The 20000-nt window shown below is 38.6% G+C and overlaps 4 protein-coding genes across 4 annotated transcripts in view; all 4 read right to left on the bottom strand.

The window, feature by feature from the left end:
* Window positions 1-310: 310 nt before the first annotated feature.
* LOC119584853 (integumentary mucin C.1-like) lies at window positions 311-1356 on the bottom strand. Its single transcript, XM_037933489.1, has 3 exons — window positions 1181-1356; window positions 946-1080; window positions 311-856 (listed from the first exon to the last, which is right to left on the bottom strand). Exons 1-3 carry the CDS (start codon window positions 1351-1353, stop codon window positions 529-531), a joined length of 636 nt encoding a protein of 211 aa, XP_037789417.1. The 5' UTR covers window positions 1354-1356; the 3' UTR covers window positions 311-528.
* Window positions 1357-4452: 3096 nt separating this feature from the next.
* LOC119584621 lies at window positions 4453-10610 on the bottom strand. The gene is made up of 13 exons (XM_037933305.1): window positions 10585-10610; window positions 9976-10158; window positions 9717-9851; window positions 9303-9627; window positions 8662-8861; window positions 7940-8110; window positions 7478-7545; window positions 7220-7331; window positions 7028-7055; window positions 5941-5975; window positions 5385-5567; window positions 5125-5259; window positions 4453-5035 (listed from the first exon to the last, which is right to left on the bottom strand). The coding sequence occupies exons 2-13, from the start codon at window positions 10146-10148 to the stop codon at window positions 4666-4668; spliced, it is 1935 nt and encodes a 644-aa protein (XP_037789233.1). The 5' UTR covers window positions 10149-10158; window positions 10585-10610; the 3' UTR covers window positions 4453-4665.
* Window positions 10611-13303: 2693 nt separating this feature from the next.
* LOC119584854 (integumentary mucin C.1-like) lies at window positions 13304-14851 on the bottom strand. The gene is made up of 4 exons (XM_037933490.1): window positions 14826-14851; window positions 14235-14417; window positions 13974-14108; window positions 13304-13884 (listed from the first exon to the last, which is right to left on the bottom strand). Exons 2-4 carry the CDS (start codon window positions 14405-14407, stop codon window positions 13536-13538), a joined length of 657 nt encoding a protein of 218 aa, XP_037789418.1. The 5' UTR covers window positions 14408-14417; window positions 14826-14851; the 3' UTR covers window positions 13304-13535.
* Window positions 14852-17202: 2351 nt separating this feature from the next.
* The window catches only part of LOC119584622, a 6568-nt gene continuing 3770 nt past the window's right edge, over window positions 17203-20000 (bottom strand). The window contains exons 7-12 of the mRNA XM_037933306.1: window positions 19940-20000; window positions 19192-19274; window positions 18929-18967; window positions 18118-18299; window positions 17858-17992; window positions 17203-17767 (exon numbers count right to left, since the gene is read on the bottom strand). The exon at window positions 19940-20000 is cut by the window's right edge and continues 30 nt beyond it. Of these exons, the coding sequence (XP_037789234.1) occupies window positions 17434-17767; window positions 17858-17992; window positions 18118-18299; window positions 18929-18967; window positions 19192-19274; window positions 19940-20000 (834 nt within the window). The 3' untranslated portion in view covers window positions 17203-17433. The remainder of the gene's footprint in view (window positions 17768-17857; window positions 17993-18117; window positions 18300-18928; window positions 18968-19191; window positions 19275-19939) is intronic.

The raw sequence follows: 20000 nt of genomic DNA on the forward strand, positions 1-20000 counted from the left end.
GTGTTACAGTGCGAAGATGAATTGGTAGTTATTGCAGTTTTTTCTAGCAGACTGGAGTGGTTAGTTATAGGTGTAGTTGTGGTAGGTGTAGAAGTTGTGGCAGTAAACATTGTAGTTGTAGTAGTGGTAGGCATTGTAGTTTTAGTAGTAGCAGTAGTGTAGTTATAGTAGAAGTAGTAGGGGTAGTAATGGTGACTGGTGTTAAAGTAATGGTAAATGTTTTTGCTGCACCAAATATTCCAGCGGAAGCCGGGAACATATACTCTTACTTCATATAAGGACACAAAGAATACTTATGGTGAATGCGAATTTATTGTGTAGGGGCTTCAACTCCATCATTACCACTCTACTAAAAGAACCATTCCAACCGCCATTGTAGTAACCGTGTTCGCCTCATAATGGTTTGGGAATGTCAACATGTTTTCAATTTCAACTTAAGGACATTTGTATTACGCTTTTCCTGTTTAATGTCAAGGCGATGTTGATAGGCTGCTGAGGCGTGTGAGTAGTTAGTACATGCTTCTTAATCTAGCAGACTGGAGTGGTTGTGATGGGTGTTGTGGTGGGTGTGGTTGTGGTGGGTGTGGTGGTGGTGGTAGGTGTGGTGGTAGTTGTAGGTGTAGTGGTGGTGGTAGGTGTTGTAGTTGTAGTGGTAGTAGGGGTGGTAGTGGTGGTAGGTGTAGTAGTGGTAGATGTGGTTGTCGTTGAAGTGGTGGTGGAGGTCGTAGTGGTCTGTTCGCGACACCAAATGTAGCAGCGGAAGCCAGGGGCGGTGGTGGCGGCGTTGCTGGCGAAGGTGAGGCGCGTCCATCCGTCGGAGGTAATGGTTCCGTCGGGACTGTCGCTGCCGCATTTCCTGTGTAAGAAAATTGTGGTAAATAAACTGATTCGAGGAAACGAAAGAAAGCCATGCAATTCTTTAGGCGAAAGGCCCAAATTACTTACTCTTCGCGAGAACCATGGTAAGTCACCACCAGGCGGTCATTGAGGCAGTCGGTGGACGATTCCAGTTCGAAGGTAGGACAGATAAACTCCAAGTAGGTAGACTCCATAGGGTTGCACGTGATCTCGTACTGGCACCTGGAAGTGTGTGTATTATTTAGACGCAGTGAAATGTAAGAAGTCTCATTTTGATTGCAGAAAAATCACCAAACAGCTAAACATGTGAAAAGCGAATCACCTGTAGTCCGTATCGTAGTTTTGGGGGAAGTTGGGCGACTGGATGGCCACTCGCTCGCCGGGGTTCATGGTGGTCGTTCCACAGGGCAACGTCTCCAAGCGTGGCTCGGGGAACACGTTGGCCCCGCCCACCGCCACAACCACGCCCAACAGCAAAAGTCCGATAGCAGACATCCTGAAGTGACTTCAGGAAAACAAAATATCAGTTTACGAGCTCTTTTATTTTATTCTGTGTCTGCATTACTGTGGTTATGTATATGGCTATATATGTTAATATATATTTTCTTGACACACAAATACACATATATGCATATACCTGTGTAGGTATATATTTATGTGTATACATGCATATATGCATATATGTGTGTAAGTATATATATATATATATATATATATATATATATATATATATATATGCATGTGTGTATGTATATACTACACACACATATATATGGATGTATTCATACAGATATATACATATATATCACGAAATTTATTGTAAACCGTGCCATACATTGTCCTGGATTATTATTTCCTATAAACACTAATAACGGCAACTCGGTCTTAGTATTCCAGATTATATATACTATACGTGTCAAATTTTCGACTACATACTTGATGGTCGATGTGTCCTGCAGAAAACCAACATGCTAACTGACCGAATTTTTCGCCTTATATACTTCTTTAAAGCCATCTAGTGGCCGCTGTGCCCTCTAGTACCATGCACAAATGTATTTGCACACTTGTCACGAAATTCCCTATAAGCTGTTTCAAGGTTTTATTGGACTATATTCTAAGGCAATTAGCACCTTTTCAGATATGTTTCTTTAAAATCCAAACACCAGTACAACACACACACACATTAACACACACTGACACATGTTAACACTAACACCAAAAACGCCCTACCATCGCAAAATGATACTACTGTAAATATGTCTAGTTTCATATCCTTACACTCAGCTGTAAGCAGGATCTCAATTTAAGTGTGTGTGCATACTTGCATACACAAATGTGTGTGTGTGTGTGCATTTGTACTGTAAGGTTCACACACATTTGTATATATATATATATATATATATATATATATATATATATATATATGTGTGTGTGTGTGTGTGTGTGTGTGTGTGTGTGTGTGTGTGTGTGTACATATATTATATTTATATGTGTATATATATATACACATGTATATATATATATATATATATATATATATATATATATATATATATATATATATGTGTGTGTATATATATACATATATGTATATGTATGTTTATATCTATATCTATTTATATATATACAAAAATACATATATTCATACATACATACATACAATTATATATATAGCTATAAATATGTGTGTATGTATATACAAATATACATATATACATATATAATTTATATAGAGATAGATAAGTAGATAGATACATGTCTGTGTATATATATATATATATATATATATATGTATGTAAATATATGTATATATACGAGTATATATGTGTATGTTTGCATGTATATGCATATATATACATATACATGTGTGTGTGTTGTGTGTTCTGTGTGTTGATGTATAATATATATAAATATATATATATATATATATATATATATATATATATATATATTTGTATGTGTGTGTGTGTGTGTGTACACTCGCTAAATAAGTAGCTTTACTCGAGAGCAGATGAAACCGAAACGATCGCTAAGAGTTGATTCGGAAATGTTGGTACTTGTTGTTTTCAAAGCTTGGAACAGATAAAGCTTCGTATTGTGTTCGAATAGTGTTTCGGAGATGATATGAGTAGCATGCCAATATTAGCAATGGAGACCTTGTAGACCATTTGTAGCATCAGAATTGCGCTTTACTCTAAGTCACTATCAAGATCCGAAATATCAGGTTTAGGGATTTCGAAGCCAACCGTGTATCTGTCGATCCAGCGACACTGGGCAACGGGATCCACCAGAGACAAGGCCAGAAGTGGGCGCCCTAGATGCACGACGAAAGATGTAAATGTCATACAAGTGTACGAATGGCATGAGCTAATGAAAACCATTTGACACTCAGTGGCTAGTAGTTATTGGCCACGTCCCCGCACCGCGAGTCATTTCCTTCATAGTTATTTATTTTCATTATTATTATATTTATTAACAAATCGTAACTACTACCAGAGATGCGAACCCTTTTTGTTCTGGCAACAGCACACAGACTGTCAGAAATAGCTGGGCAGTTTGAGTGGATGCACAGCAGAGGTGTTGAGGAGCCTGGCAGATTTACGGGGTATGCCGAGCGAAGTGAACAAAAAATTTGAGAAACGAGTTATTCTAGGGTCGTTTTAAGCTATAGCAGGGTCTGTGTGAGTGTAATTAGTAAAATTAATTAATTAATTGATTAATTGTGGCCCATGGGGGGCAAACAGCCTATAGGGGGGACAACTGCCCCCCCCTGTCCCCCTCCATCAAATGACGCATCTTTCAGGAAGCCCAGTGTTAGGTCGAGCTCACGGCACTTTTTCCAACCGTTTTTCGTCGTCATATCATGAGTTAGAAAGAGAAGAGATATATTTTTTTTAGAGAGTGTACATATGTTTTAGATATATATAGATACACACATACATATACGTATGTATGTATGCATACGTGTGTGTGTGTATAAACTGAATATATACAACTACTGATATAGACTATTCATCTCACGCAGATTAATCTACACATGATATGCATGCGCAGATGAACACATAACCATGCTATTATTACTTGTGCAGTTTCGGTAGATATCTAATTTGTTATTTGTTCATCTTGGTGATCAGTAAAATATTTAATCTGAACTGATTATTAGAGAAAGTCATCTAATCATTTTATATCACATTTCATTGAACAAACATGCTTCAATTTATGGATTGTAAAAGCCATTGGGAAAATCTCGCAAATCCTCGATTTGTCTTGCATTTGTGATCTTGCTGAAGATGTAGTGGATAGGGGAGTTGTAGATGTGGGAGGTGTTACAGAGGGTGTTGTATTTGTAGTATTGGCGGTAGGTGTTAAAGTGCGAAGATGAATGGGCAGTTGTTGCAGATTATTTTCCTAGCAGATTGGAGTGGGTGTGGTAGTAGTTGTAGGTGTAGTTGTGGTAGGTGTAGAAGTAGTGGTAGTAAACATTGTAGTTGTAGTATTGGTAGGTGTTATAGTTATATTTTCACAGCAGCAAATATCCCAGCAGAAGCCAGGAGCATATACTCTTGTTTTATACAAGGACAGAAAGAATACTTATGGTGAATGCGAATTTATTGTGTAGGGGGCTTCAACTCCATCAGTACCGCTCTACTAAACTACCTTTCCAACCATCATTGTAGTAACCGTGTTCGCCTCATAATGGTTTGGGAATGTCAGCATGTTTTCAATTTCAACTTAACGACATTTGTATTACGCTTTTCCTGTTTAATGTCAAGGCGATGTTGATAGCCTGCTGAGGCGAGTAAGCAGTTAGTACATGCTTCTTAATCTAGCAGACCGGAGTGGTTGTGATGGGTGTGGTTGTGGTGGGTGTAGTTGTGGTGGGTGTGGTGGTGGTGGTAGGTGTGGTGGTGGTGGTAGGTGTGGTGGTAGTTGTAGGGGTAGTGGTGGTGGTAGGTGTTGTAGTTGTTGTAGTGGTAGTAGGGGTGGTAGTGGTGGTAGGTGTAGTAGTGGTAGATGTGGTTGTGTTGAAGTGGTGGTGGAGGTCGTAGTGGTCTGTTCGCGACACCAAATGTAGCAGCGGAAGCCAGGGGCGGTGGTGGCGGCGTTGCTGGCGAAGGTGAGGCGCGTCCATCCGTCGGAGGTGATGGTTCCGTCGGGACTGTCGGTGCCGCATTTCCTGTGTAAGAAAATTGTGGTAAATAAACTGATTCGAGGAAACGAAAGAAAGCCATGCAATTCTTTAAGCGAAAGGCCCAAATTACTTACTCTTCGCGAGAACCATGGTAAGTCACCACCAGGCGGTCATTGAGGCAGTCGGTGGACGATTCCAGTTCGAAGGTAGGACAGATAAACTCCAAGTAGGTAGACTCCATAGGGTTGCACGTGATCTCGTACTGGCACCTGGAAGTGTGTGTATTATTTAGACGCAGTGAAATGTGGGGATTTACACAGATCGAAATTTAAAGAAGTCTCATTTTGATTGCAGAAAAATCACCAAACAGCTAAACATGTGAAGAGCGAATCACCTGTAGTCCGTATCGTAGTTTTGGGGGAAGTTGGGCGACTGGATGGCCACTCGCTCGCCGGGGTTCATGGTGGTCGTTCCGCAGGGCAACGTCTCCAAGCGTGGCTCGGGGAACACGTTGGTCCCGCCCACCGCCGCAACCACGCCCAACAGCAAAAGTCCGATAGCAGACATCCTGAAGTGACTTCAGGAAAACAAAATATCAGTTTACGAGCTCTTTTATTTTATTCTGTGTCTGCATTACTGTGATTATGTATATGGCTATATATGTTAATAATATATTCTCGACACACAAATACACATATATGCATATACCTGTGTAGGTATATATTTATATGTGTGTATACATGCATATATGCATATATGTGTAAGTATATATATATATATATATATATATATATATATATATGGATGTATGTATACAGATATATATATTTATTGTAAACCATGCCATACATTGTCCTGGATTATTATTTCCTATAAACACTAATAACGGCAACTCTGTCTTAGTATTCCAGATTATATATACTATACGTGTCAAATTTTCGACTACATACTTGATGGTCGATGTGTCCTGCAGAAAACCAACATGCTAACTGACCGAATTTTTCGCCTTATATACTTCTTTAAAGCCATCTAGTGGCCGCTGTGCCCTCTAGTACCATGCACAAATGTATTTGCACACTTGTCACGAATTTCCCTATAAGCTGTTTCAAGGTTTTATTGGACTATATTCTAAGGCAATTAGCACCTTTTCAGATATGTTTCTTTAAAATCCAAACACCAGTACAACACACACACACATTAACACACACTGACACATGTTAACACTAACACCAAAAACGCCCTGCCATACGCAAAATGATACTACTGTAAATATGTCTAGTTTCATATCCTTACACTCAGCTGTAAGCAGGATCTCAATTTAAGTGTGTGTGCATATGTATATACTTACATACACAAATGTGTGTGTGTGTGTGTGTGTGTGTGTGTGTGTGTGTGCATTTGTACTGTAAGTTTCACACACACACACACACACACACACATTATATATATATATATATATATATATATATATATATATATATATATATATATATATGCACATATATGTATATATATGTGTATATATATGCATATATGTATACATATATGTACGTATCTATGTGTATGTATAAATTCATATATATGTATCTTTATATCTATATCTATCTATATATATACAAAAATACATATATACATACATACATTTATATATATAGCTATAGATATATGTGTATGTATATACAAATATACATATATAATTTATATAGAGATAGATAAGTAGATAGATACATGTCTGTGTGTGTATGTATACACACACACACACACACACACACACACACACACATATATATATATATATATATATATATATATATATATATATATATATATACGAGTATATATGTGTGTGTTTGCATGTATATGCATAAAATACATATACTTGTGTGTGTGTGTGTGTGTTTCTGTGTCTGTGTCTGTGTGTGTATGCATGTATAAATATATATATATATATATATATATATATATATATATATATATAATGTATATATATTTGTTTGTGTGTGTGTGTGTGTACACTCACTAAATAAGTAGCCTTACTCGAGAGCAGATGAAACCGAAACGATCGCTAAGAGTTGATTCGGAAATGTTGGTACTTGTTGTTTTCAAAGCTCGGAACAAATAAAGCTTCGTATTGTGTTCGAATAGTGTTTCGGAGATGATATGAGTAGCATGCCAATATTAGCAATGGAGACCTTGTAGACCATTTGTAGCATCAGAATTGCGCTTTACTCTAAGTAACTATCAAGATCCGAAATATCAGGTTTAGGGATTTCGAAGCCAACCGTGTATCTGTCGATCCAGCGACACTGGGCAACTGGATCCAAGGCCAGAAGTGGGCACCCTAGATGCACGACGAAAGATGTAAATGTCATACAAGTGTACGAATGGCATGAGCTAATTAAAACCATTTGACACTCAGTGGCTAGTAGTTATTGGGTAGGAACTATCAAGATCCGAAATGTCAGGATTAGGTATTTCGAAGCCAACCGTGGATCTGTGGATCCAACGATACCAGGCAACTGGTTCCAGCAGAGACAAGGCCAGAAGTGGGCACCCTAGATACACGATGCAGAGAGATTATAAAGTAAACGTCATCCAAAGCTATAAATCAATGGGCTATATGAAAGACAAATAGGAAGCTTGGATTAAAGTGCATGAATATCATGAGCTAATAAAAACCATTTGATACTCGGTGGCAACACCTCTTACCTCTAACTGGGTTTGAGAGGGGGGTGTGGCCGGTAGTTAGTTGCCACGTCCCCTTACATCGAGTCATTTCCTTTGTAGTTATTTATTTTCACTATATACATTTTATATATATATATATATATATATATATATATATATATATATATAATCCAAAACTACTACAAGGGATGCAAACCCCCTGTGTTTTGCTGGTAACAGCCCACAGACTGTCAGAAATAGGCGGGCGGTGTGAGTGAATACACAGCAGCGGTGTCGGGGAGTTGACGGATGTCAGGCTCGGCAGATTTATGGGGTATACCTAAATGGAAATCCCTGACAAGATGTTTCTTCCATGGTGACGGACATGGTGTTCCCTGAATCAGAGCCATTTTACCTCGTCCAAGATAACAGCCCTCTCCACATGAGCAGTGTCTTAAAGTCGTGATTTCGGCAACACAACGAGATTACTCTATGTCACATCCACCCAAATCGCCGTATCTGAGTCTCATTGAGAATGTTTGGGCAACCATGGATAGATTATATATAAATGGTCTAGATTATAAATAAATGAACACATATATATATACATATATTTGTATGCATATATGTATGAATATATACATATATGTATATGCATATATGTATGAATATATACATATATGTACTTACATACATACATATACATATATATGTATACACCTACATTCATACATATACATATATGTGTGTGAGCATATGTACACACACACACATATATATAATGTATATATATATATACAACTACTAGTATGAAATATTCATCCCACGCAGATTCATCCATGCATGATATACATGCATAGATGCTATTACTACTTGTGGAGTTTCGGTAGATATCTTATTTGTTATTTGCTCATCTTGGTGATTAAGTAAAATATTTAATTTGAACTGATTATTAGCGAAAGTCATCTAATTATTTTATATCACATTTCATTGAACAAGCGTACTTCAATTTAAGGATTGTAAAAGCCACTGGGTGAATTTCGCAAAGCACTGGTTTGTCTTGTATTTGTGATTTTGCAGAGATTGTAATGGATAGGGGAGTTGTAGATGTGAGAGGTTTACAAAGGGCGTTGTGTTTGTAGCAGTGGCGGTAGTTGTTACAGTGCGAAGATGAATTGGTAGTTATTGCAGTTTTTCTAGCAGACTGGAGTGGTTGTGGTAGGTATAGAAGTAGTGGCAGTAAACATTGTAGTTGTAGTAGCGGTAGGCGTTGTAGTTTTAGTAGTAGAAGTAGTGTAGTTATAGTAGAAGTAGTAGGGATAGTAATGGTGACTGGTGTTAAAGTAGTGGCAAATGTTTTCGCAGCACCAAATATTACAGCGGAAGCCGGGAACATATACTCTTACTTCATATAAGGACACAAAGAATACTTATGGTGAATACGAATTTATTGTGTAGGGGGCTTCAACTCCATCATTACCACTCTACTAAAAGAACCATTCCAACCGTCATTGTAGTAACCGTGTTCGCCTCATAATGGTTTGGGAATGTCAACATGTTTTCAATTTCAACTTAATGTCAAGGCGATGTTGATAGCCTGCTGAGGCGTGTAAGGAGTTAGTACATGCCTCTTAATCTAGCAGACTGGAGTGGTTGTGATGGGTGTGGTTGTGGTGGGTGTAGTTGTGGTGGGTGTGGTGGTGGTGGTAGGTGTGGTGGTAGTTGTAGGGGTAGTGGTGGTGGTAGGTGTTGTAGTTGTAGTAGTGGTAGTAGGGGTGGTAGTGGTGGTAGGTGTAGTAGTGGTAGATGTGGTTGTCGTTGAAGTGGTGGTGGAGGTCGTAGTGGTCTGTTCGCGACACCAGATGTAGCAGCGGAAGCCAGGGGCCGTGGTGGCGGCGTTGCTGGCGAAGGTGAGGCGCGTCCATCCGTCGGAGGTGATGGTTCCGTCGGGACTGTCGCTGCCGCATTTCCTGTGTAAGAAAATTGTGGTAAATAAACTGATTCGAGGAAACGAAAGAAAGCCATGCAATTCTTTAGGCGAAAGGCCCAAATTACTTACTCTTCGCGAGAACCATGGTAAGTCACCACCAGGCGGTCATTGAGGCAGTCGGTGGACGATTCCAGTTCGAAGGTAGGACAGATAAACTCCAAGTAGGTAGACTCCATGGGGTTGCACGTGATCTCGTACTGGCACCTGGAAGTGTGTGTATTATTTAGACGCAGTGAAATGAGGAGATTTACACAGATCGAAATGGATAAAGTCTCATTTTGATTGCAGAAAAATCACCAAACAGCTAAACATGTGAAGAGCGAATCACCTGTAGTCCGTATCGTAGTTTTGGGGGAAGTTGGGCGACTGGATGGCCACTCGCTCGCCGGGGTTCATGGTGGTCGTTCCGCAGGGCAACGTCTCCAGGCGTGGCTCGGGGAACACGTTGGCCCCGCCCACCGCCGCAACCACGCCCAACAGCAAAAGTCCGATAGCTGACATCCTGAAGTGACTTCAGGAAAACGAAATATCAGTTTACGAGCTCCTTTATTATATTCTGTGTCTGCATTACTGTGATTATGTATATGGCTATATATGTTAATAATATATATTTTCTCGACACACAAATACACATATATGCATATACCTGTGTAGGTATATATTTATATGTGTGTATACATGCATATGTGCATATATGTGTGTATATATATATATATATATATATATATATATATATATATATATATGCATGTGTGTATGTATATACTACACACACACACATATATATATGGATTTATGTATACAGATATATATATTTATTGTAAACCATGCCATACATTGTCCTGGATTATTATTTCCTATAAACACTAATAACTGCAACTCTGTCTTAGTATTCCAGATTATATATACTATACGTGTCAAATTTTCGACTACATACTTGATGGTCGATGTGTCCTGCAGAAAACCAACATGCTAACTGACCGAATTTTTCGCCTTATATACTTCTTTAAAGCCACCTAGTGGCCGCTGTGCCCTCTAGTACCATGCACAAATGTATTTGCACACTTGTCACGAATTTCCCTATAAGCTGTTTCAAGGTTTTATTGGACTATATTCTAAGGCAATTAGCACCTTTTCAGATATGTTTCTTTAAAATCCAAACACCAGTACAACACACACACACACATTAACACACACTGACACATGTTAACACTAACACAAAAACGCCCTACCATCGCAAAATGATACTACTGTAAATATGTCTAGTTTCATATCCTTACACTCAGCTGTAAGCAGGATCTCAATTTAAGTGTGTGTGCATAAGTATATATTTACATACACAAATGTGTGTGTGTGTGTGTGGGTGGGTGGGTGTGCATTTGTACTGTAAGGTTCACACACATATGTATATATATATATATATATATATATATATATATATATATATATATATATATATATATATATGTGTGTGTGTGTGTGTGTGTGTGTGTGTGTGTGTGTATATATGCATATATGTATACATATATGTACGTATCTATGTGTATGTATATATTCATATATATGTATGTTTATATCTATATCTATCTATACATATACAAAAATACATATATACATACATACATACAGTTATATATATAGCTATAGATATGTGTATGTATATACAAATATACATATATACATATATAATTTATATAGAGATAGATAAGTAGATAGATACATGTGTGTGTGTGTATGTAAATACATATATATATATAAATATATATATATATATATTAAATAATATATACATAATATATACAGTTATATATATAGTGTATGTTTGCATGTATATGCATATATATACATATACATGTGTGTGTGTGTGTCTGTGTCTGTCTGTGTGTCTGTGTGTGTATGCATGTATAAATATATAATATATATATATATATATATATATATATATATATATATATATATTTGTATGTGTGTGTGTGTGTGTGTTAAATATATATTTATTGCAGATGAAACCGAAACGATCGCTAAGAGTTGATTCGGAAATGTTGGTACTTGTTGTTTTCAAAGCTCGGAACAGATAAAGCTTCGTATTGTGTTCGAATAGTGTTTCGGAGATGATATGAGTAGCATGCCAATATTAGCAATGGAGACCTTGTAGACCATTTGTAGCATCAGAATTGCGCTTTACTCTAAGTAACTATCAAGATCCGAAATATCAGGTTTAGGGATTTCGAAGCCAACCGTGTATCTGTCGATCCAGCGACACTAGGCAACGGGATCCACCAGAGACAAGGTCAGAAGTGGACACCCTAGATGCACGACGAAAGATGTAAATGTCATACAAGTGTACGAATGGCATGAGCTAATGAAAACCATTTGACACTCAGTGGCTAGTAGTTATTGGCCACGTCCCCGCACCGCGAGTCATTTCCTTCGTAGTTATTTATTTTCATTATCATTATATTCATTAACAAAATCGTAATTACTACCAGGGATGCGAACCCTTTTTGTTCTGGCAACAGCACACAGACTGTCAGAAATAGCTGGACAGTTTGAGTGGGTGCACAGCAGAGGTGTTGAGGAGATGACGGATGTCGGGTCTGGCAGATTCACGGGATATGCCAAGCGAAGTGAACAAAAATTTTGAGAAACGAGTTATTCTAGGGTCGTTTTAAGCTAAAGCAGGGTCTATGTGAGTGTAATTATTAAAATTAATTAATTGATTGAGTAATTGTGGCCCATGGGGGGCAAACAGCCTATAGAGGCGACAACTGCCCCCCCCCCTGTCCCCCTCCACCAAATGACGCAACTTTCAGGAATCCCAGTGTCAGGTCGAGGTCACAGCACTTTTTCCAACCGTTTTTCGTCGTCATATCATGAGTTAAAAAGAGTAGATATATATATATATATATATATATATATATATATATATATATATATATATATTGCGAGTGTACATGTGTTTAGATATATATAGATACACGCAGATTAATCTACACATGATATACATGCGCAGATGAACACATAACCATGCTATTAATACTTGTGCAGTCTCGGTAGATATCTAATTTGTTATTTGTTCATCTTGGGGATCAGCAAAATATTTAATCTGAACTGATTATTAGAGAGTCATCTAATCATTTTATATCACATTTCATTGAACAAACATGCTTCAATTTAAGGATTGTAAAAGCCATTGGGAAAATCTCGCAAATCCTCGATTTGTCTTGCATTTGTGATCTTGCTGAAGATGTAGTGGATAGGGGAGTTGTAGATGTGAGGTGTTATAGAGGGTGTTGTATTTGTAGTATTGGCGGTAGGTGTTAAAGTGCGAAGATGAATGGGCAGTTGTTGCAGATTATTTTTCCTAGCAGATTGGAGTGGGTGTGGTAGTAGTTGTAGGTGTAGTTGTGGTAGGTGTAGAAGTAGTGGTAGTAAACATTGTAGTTGTAATAGTGGTAGGTGTTATTGTTATACTACCACTACTTCTACACCTACCACAACTGTCGGTGTACTTGTGGTAAGTGTAGAAGCAGTGGTAGTAAACATGTAGTTGTAGTAGTGGTAGGTGTTATAGTTATGTTTTTACAGCACCAAATATTCCAGCAGAAGCCAGGGGCATATACTCTTGCTTTATACAAGGACAGAAAGAATACTTATGGTGAATACGAATTTATTGTGTAGGGGGCTTCAACTCCATCAGTACTACTCTAATAAACAACCTTTCCAACCATCATTGTAGTAACCGTGTTCGCCTCATTATGGTTTGGGAATGTCAGCATGTTTTCAATTTCAACTTAACGACATTTGTATTATGCTTTTCCTGTTTTCTGTCTAGGCGATGTTGATAGCCTGCTGAGGCGTGTGAGCAGTTAGTACATGCTTTTTAATCTAGCAGACTGGAGTGGTTGTGATGGGTGTGGTTGTGATGGGTGTGGTTGTGGTGGGTGTAGTTGTGGTGGGTGTGGTGGTGGTGGTAGGTGTGGTGGTAGTCGTAGGTGCAGTAGTGGTGGTGGTAGTTGTAGTTGTAGTAGTGGTAGTAGGGGTGGTAGTGGTGGTAGGTGTCGTAGTAGTAGATGTGGTGGTCGTTGAAGTGGTGGTGGAGGTCGTAGTGGTCTGTTCGCGACACCAGATGTAGCAGCGGAAGCCAGGGGCGGTGGTGGCGGCGTTGCTGGCGAAGGTGAGGCGCGTCCATCCGTCGGAGGTGATGGTTCCGTCGGGACTGTCGGTGCCGCATTTCCTGTGTGAGAAAATTGTGGTAAATAAATTGATTCGAGGAAACGAAAGAAAGCCATGCAATTCTTTAAGCGAAAGGCCCAAATTACTTACTCTTCGCGAGAACCATGGTAAGTCACCACCAGGCGGTCATTGAGGCAGTCGGTGGACGATTCCAGTTCGAAGGTAGGACAGATAAACTCCAAGTAGGTAGACTCCATAGGGTTGCACGTGATCTCGTACTGGCACCTGGAAGTGTGTGTATTATTTAGACGCAGTGAAATGTGGAGATTTACACAGATCGAAATGGAAAAGAAGTCTCATTTTGATTGCAGAAAAATCACCAAACAGCTAAACATGTGAAGAGCGAATCACCTGTAGTCCGTATCGTAGTTTTGGGGAAAGTTGGGCGACTGGATGGCCACTCGCTCGCCGGGGTTCATGGTGGTCGTCCCGCAGGGCAACGTCTCCAGGCGTGGCTCGGGGAACACGTTGGCCCCGCCCACCGCCGCAACCACGCCCAACAGCAAAAGTCCGATAGCTGACATCCTGAAGTGACTTCAGGAAAACAAAATATCAGTTTACGAGCTCCTTTATTTTAGTCTGTGTCTGCATTACTGTGATTATGTATATGGCTATATATGTTAATAATATATCCTCTCGACACACAAATACACATATATGCATATACTTGTGTAGGTTTATATGTGTGTATACATGCATATATGTGTGTAAGTATATATATATATATATATATATATATATATATATATATATATGCATGTGTGTATGTATATACTACACACACACACATATATATGGATGTATGTATACAGATATATATTTATTGTAAACCGTGCCATACATTGTCCTGGATTATTATTTCCTATAAACACTAATAACGGCAACTCTGTCTTAGTATTCCAGATTATATATACTATACGTGTCAAATTTTCGACTACATACTTGATGGTCGATGTGTCCTGCAGAAAACCAACATGCTAACTGACCGAATTTTTCGCCTTATATACTTCTTTAAAGCCATCTAGTGGCCGCTGGGCCCTCTAGTACCATGCACAAATGTATTTGCACACTTGTCACGAATTTCCCTATAAGCTGTTTCAAGGTTTTATTGGACTATATTCTAAGGCAATTAGCACCTTTTCAGATATGTTTCTTTAAAATCCAAACACCAGTACATCACACACACACACATTAACACACACTGACACATGTTAACACTAACACCAAAAACGCCCTACCATCGCAAAATGATACTACTGTAAATATGTCTAGTTTCATATCCCTACACTCAGCTGTAAGCAGGATCTCAATTTAAGTGTGTGCATATGTATATACTTACATACACAAATGTGTGTGTGTGTGTGTGCGCGTGCATTTGTACTGTAAGGTTCACATACATATGTATGTATATATATATATATATATTTATATATATATGTATATTCATATGTGTGTATATATATATCTACACACATATGCATCTATATATATGTGTGTATATATATGCATATATGTATACATATATGTATGTATTATGTATCTATGTATGTATATATATATTCATATATATCTGTTTATATCTATATCTATTATATATATGTATATACAAAAATACATATATACACATATACATACAGTTATATGTATGGCTATAGATATTTGTATGTGTATACAAATATACATATATACATACATTTATATATATGTACATATTGATATATGTGTATACATATATACATACATAATTTATATAGAAAGAGAATGATAAATAGATACATGTCTGTGTGTGTGTGTATATGTATGTATATATATGTATATATATACGATTATATATGTGTGTTTGCATGTATATATATATATAATATATATATAATATATATATATATATATATATATATATATATATATGTGTGTGTGTGTGTGTGTGTGTGTGTGTATGTGTGTGTGTGTGTGTGTGTGTATGTGTGTGTGTGTGTCTGTGTGTATGTGTGTATGCATGTATAAATATTATATATATATATATATATATATATATATATATATATGTGTGTGTGTGTGTGTGTGTGTGTGTGTGTGTGTGTGTGTGTGTGAGTGTGCACTCGCTAAATAAGTAGCTTTACTCGAGAGCAGATGAAACCGAAACGATCGCTAAGAGTTGATTCGGAAATGTTGGTACTTGTTTTCAAAGCTCGGACAGATAAAGCTTTGTGTTCGAATAGTGTTTCGGGTATGATATAGGTAGGGTCTCGTACCATGCTAATATTGGTAATGGAGACCTTGTAGACCATCTGTAGCATCATAATTGCGCTTTACTCTGAATAACTACACCAGGCAACTGGATCCGCCAGAGACAAGGCCAGAAGTGGGCACCCTAGATACACGATGCAGAGAGATGATCAAGTAAACGTCATCCAAAGCTATGAATCAATGGGCTATATGAAAGACAAATCGGAAGCTTAGATTGAAGTGCACGAATATCATGAACTAATGAAAATCATTTGACACAATGACAATACCTCTTACCTCTAACTAGGTTTGAGAAGGGGGCGTGGTCGGGCTCGTCAGCGTACCGCGAGTCATTTCCTTCGTAGTTATTTATCTCTATCGTATCATCACACAGACTGTCAGAAATAGCTGGGCAGTTTGAGTGGATGAACAGCAGAGGTGTCGAGGAGATGACGGATGTCGGATTCGGCAGATTAGCGGAGTATGCCTACGAGCCGAGCGAGGTCAACAAAAAATTAGATGAGTTATTCTAGGGTCATTTTAAGCTATAACGGGTTCTATGTGAGTGTAATTAGTAGAATTAATTAATAAAATTCTGGCTCATGGGGGTCAAACAGCCTACGGGGGGGGGGCGATCAGTAAAATATTTAATCTGATTTGATTATTAAAGAAAGTCATCTAATCATTTTATATCACATTTCACTGGACAAGCATACTTCAACTTAAGGATTGTAAAAGCCATTGGGAAAATCTCGCATATCCTCGATTTGTCTTGTATTTGTGATCTTGCTGAGGATGTAGTGGAGAGGGGAGCTGTAGATGTGGGAGGTGTTACAGAGGGTGCTGTATATGTAGTATTGGTAGGTGTTAAAGTGCGAAGATGAATGGGCAGTTGCAGATTTTTTTCCTAGCAGACTGGAGTGGGTGTGGTAGTACCTGTAGGTGTAGTTGTGGTAGGTGTAGAAGTAGTAGTAGTAAACATTGTAGTTGTAGTAGTGGTAGGTGTTATAGTTATGTTTTCACAGCACCAAATATTCCAGCGGAAACCAGGAGCATATACTCTTGCTTTATACAAGGACAGAAAGAACACTTATGGTGAATACGAATTTATTGTGTAGAGGCTTCAACTCCATCATTACCACTCTACTAAACAATCTTTCCAACCATCATTGTAGTAACCGTGTTCGCCTCATTATGGTTTGGGAATGTCAGCATGTTTTCAATTTCAACTTAAGGATATTTGTATTATGCTTTTCCTGTTTTCTGTCTAGGCGATGTTGAGAGCCTGCTGAGGCGTGTGAGCAGTTAGTACATGCTTCTTAATCTAGCAGACTGGAGTGGTTGTGATGGGTGTGGTTGTGGTGGGTGTAGTTGTGGTGGGTGTGGTAGTGGTGGTAGGTGTGGTGGTAGTTGTAGGGGTAATGGTGGTGGTAGGTGTTGTAGTTGTAGTAGTGGTAGTAGGGGTGGTAGTGGTGGTAGGTGTAGTAGTAGTAGATGTGGTTGTAGTTGAAGTGGTGGTGGAGGTCGTGGTGGTCTGTTCACGACACCAGATGTAGCAGCGGAAGCCAGGGGCCGTGGTGGCGGCGTTGCTGGCGAAGGTGAGGCGCGTCCATCCGTCGGAGGTGATGGTTCCGTCGGGACTGTCGGTGCCGCATTTTCTGTGTACAAGAAGCAAGTGAATAAAAATGATTTGATGAAGTTGAAGTGATGAATTTGGTCTTCAGAAATAAAAAGCCAACCTGACTTACTCTTCGCGAGAGCCATGGTAAGTCACCACCAGGCGGTCATTGAGGCAATCGGTGGACGATTCCAGTTCGAAGGTAGGACAGATAAACTCCAAGTAGGTAGACTCCATGGGGTTGCACGTGATCTCGTACTGGCACCTGGAAGTGTGTGTATTATTTAGACGCAGTGAAATGTGGGGATTTACACAGATCGAAATTGAAAAGAAGTCTAATTTTATTACAGAAAAATCACCAAACAGCTAAATATGTGAAGAGCGAATCACCTGTAGTCCGTATCGTAGTTTTGGGGGAAGTTGGGCGACTGGATGGCCACTCGCTCGCCGGGGTTCATGGTGGTCGTTCCGCAGGACAACGTCTCCAGGCGTGGCTCAGGGAACACGTTGGCCCCGCCCACCGCCGCAACCACACCCAACAACAAAAGTCCGGTTGCTGACATCCTGAAGTGCTTCACAAAAAGAGATCAGTTTACGAGCTTCCCTGTTTTATTCTTTGTCTGCATTACTGTGACTAATTATAAGGCTATATACGTAAACAGTGTATCTATCTCCTCTCGACACATACACATACACACAGACACACATACACACACACACACACACACACACATACACACACACACACACACACACACACACACACACAGATATATATATATATATATATATATATATATATATATATATATATATATATATATATATATAAATGCATATGAGTGTGTCTGTAGGTATACATGCATATATATATATATATATATATATATATATATATATATATATATATATATATATGAATGCATGTGTGTGTGTAAGTATATATATATGCCTGTGGGTGTATGTATATAGACCCACAAGCATATATATACGTACATACAAGTATATACATACATATGTACTTATTTATTTGTATACGTATTTATATATGTATATACAAAAATAAGTATGTATATACACATATATATAATTGCATTTATTGTACACCGTGCCTTACATTATCCCGGGTTCTACTGATAGCAACTCTTTCCTAATATTCCAGATGGTATGTTCTGTACATATCAAGATTGCGACTACATACTTGATGGTCGATGTGTCCTGCTGAAAACCAACATGCTAACTGACCGACTTTTTCGCCTTATATACTTCTTTAAAGCCATCTGGTGGCCGTTATGCCCTCTAATACCATACACAAATGTATTTGCACACTTGTTACAAATTTCCGTAAAATCTGGTTAAAAGGTTTCCTTTGACTATTTATTAAGGTAATTAGAATTTTTTCAGGTATGTGTGGTCTTTAAAATCCACACACACACACACACTCACACGTTATAACACACTGACACATGTTAACACTATCACCAAAAACGCCCTGCTAGACGCAAAAATAATACTAAATATATGTAGCCTCATTTCCATACACTGAACTGTAAGTAGGATTTCAATTTAAGTAAATATGAAAATGACATCTTTTATGCGTTGAAATAAATACAAGTTCGTTAGAATTAAATTATCAATAATGTATAATAACAATAATATTGCAGCCACGAGATGAAAATGTACTTAAAATACAGATATAGAGACAAACATTATATTCATAAACAAATAAACAACCAAACAACAACAAAAAATAACTAACAATCTATAGGAAAAATAGAAAAGAAGCAAGAGAAGTAATACAAGAGACTAGTGCAAGTGTTCGTAGAAGAGGTGTGGTGGGCAGTCCACTGACAGTCGTTAATGTGTCGGACTAGTGTGGGTATTGTGCTCAGGTGGTAGAGGTCAGTTGGCGGCGCGTCGGGGGGGGGGGGGCAGCAGGTCGCGGTGGCGTGGATGGCACAGCAGCTTCAGGTCAAACTGCTGCAGTGAGTGGTGTGGTGAGTAGCCAGGGAGGTGAGGCTTAGGGCAGTCAAAGCACTGTTATAGCTGGTATAGGCAGGGCCGAGAATAATCTTGACTGCCCTTTTCTGTACTCTCTCGAGTCCTAGCAGCTGGGTGGCGGTGAGGAAGGGGGACCAGGCGGGGGAGGAGTAGGTCAGTTTGGGCAGGATGAAGAGCCTGTAGATATTTTGAAGCTGCGGAGGTGGGATACCAGGGGACTTGAGGAGACGCAGTATATGAAGCGTGTACGAGGCAGACCTCACGATGTCTCT

This window comes from Penaeus monodon, chromosome 18 (assembly GCF_015228065.2).
Source record: "Penaeus monodon isolate SGIC_2016 chromosome 18, NSTDA_Pmon_1, whole genome shotgun sequence".
In the NCBI taxonomy this organism is placed as follows: Eukaryota; Metazoa; Arthropoda; class Malacostraca; order Decapoda; family Penaeidae; genus Penaeus; species Penaeus monodon.

Bases quoted from the DNA above. Each gene is read 5' to 3' on its own strand.
- LOC119584854 (XM_037933490.1), bottom strand. From the start codon at position 14,407: ATGTCAGCTATCGGACTTTTGCTGTTGGGCGTGGTTGCGGCGGTGGGC. The intron at 14,109-14,234 runs GTGATTCGCTCT...ACACACTTCCAG, and splicing joins AACTACGATACGGACTACAG to GTGCCAGTACGAGATCACGT. The intron at 13,885-13,973 runs GTAAGTAATTTG...TTTCTCACACAG, and splicing joins TACCATGGTTCTCGCGAAGA to GAAATGCGGCACCGACAGTC.
- LOC119584621 (XM_037933305.1), bottom strand. From the start codon at position 10,148: ATGTCAGCTATCGGACTTTTGCTGTTGGGCGTGGTTGCGGCGGTGGGC. The intron at 9,628-9,716 runs GTAAGTAATTTG...TTTCTTACACAG, and splicing joins TACCATGGTTCTCGCGAAGA to GAAATGCGGCAGCGACAGTC. The intron at 8,862-9,302 runs GTCTGCTAGATT...CAACCACTCCAG, and splicing joins CACCCATCACAACCACTCCA to TCTGCTAGAAAAACTGCAAT.
- LOC119584853 (XM_037933489.1), bottom strand. From the start codon at position 1,353: ATGTCTGCTATCGGACTTTTGCTGTTGGGCGTGGTTGTGGCGGTGGGC. The intron at 1,081-1,180 runs GTGATTCGCTTT...ACACACTTCCAG, and splicing joins AACTACGATACGGACTACAG to GTGCCAGTACGAGATCACGT. The intron at 857-945 runs GTAAGTAATTTG...TTTCTTACACAG, and splicing joins TACCATGGTTCTCGCGAAGA to GAAATGCGGCAGCGACAGTC.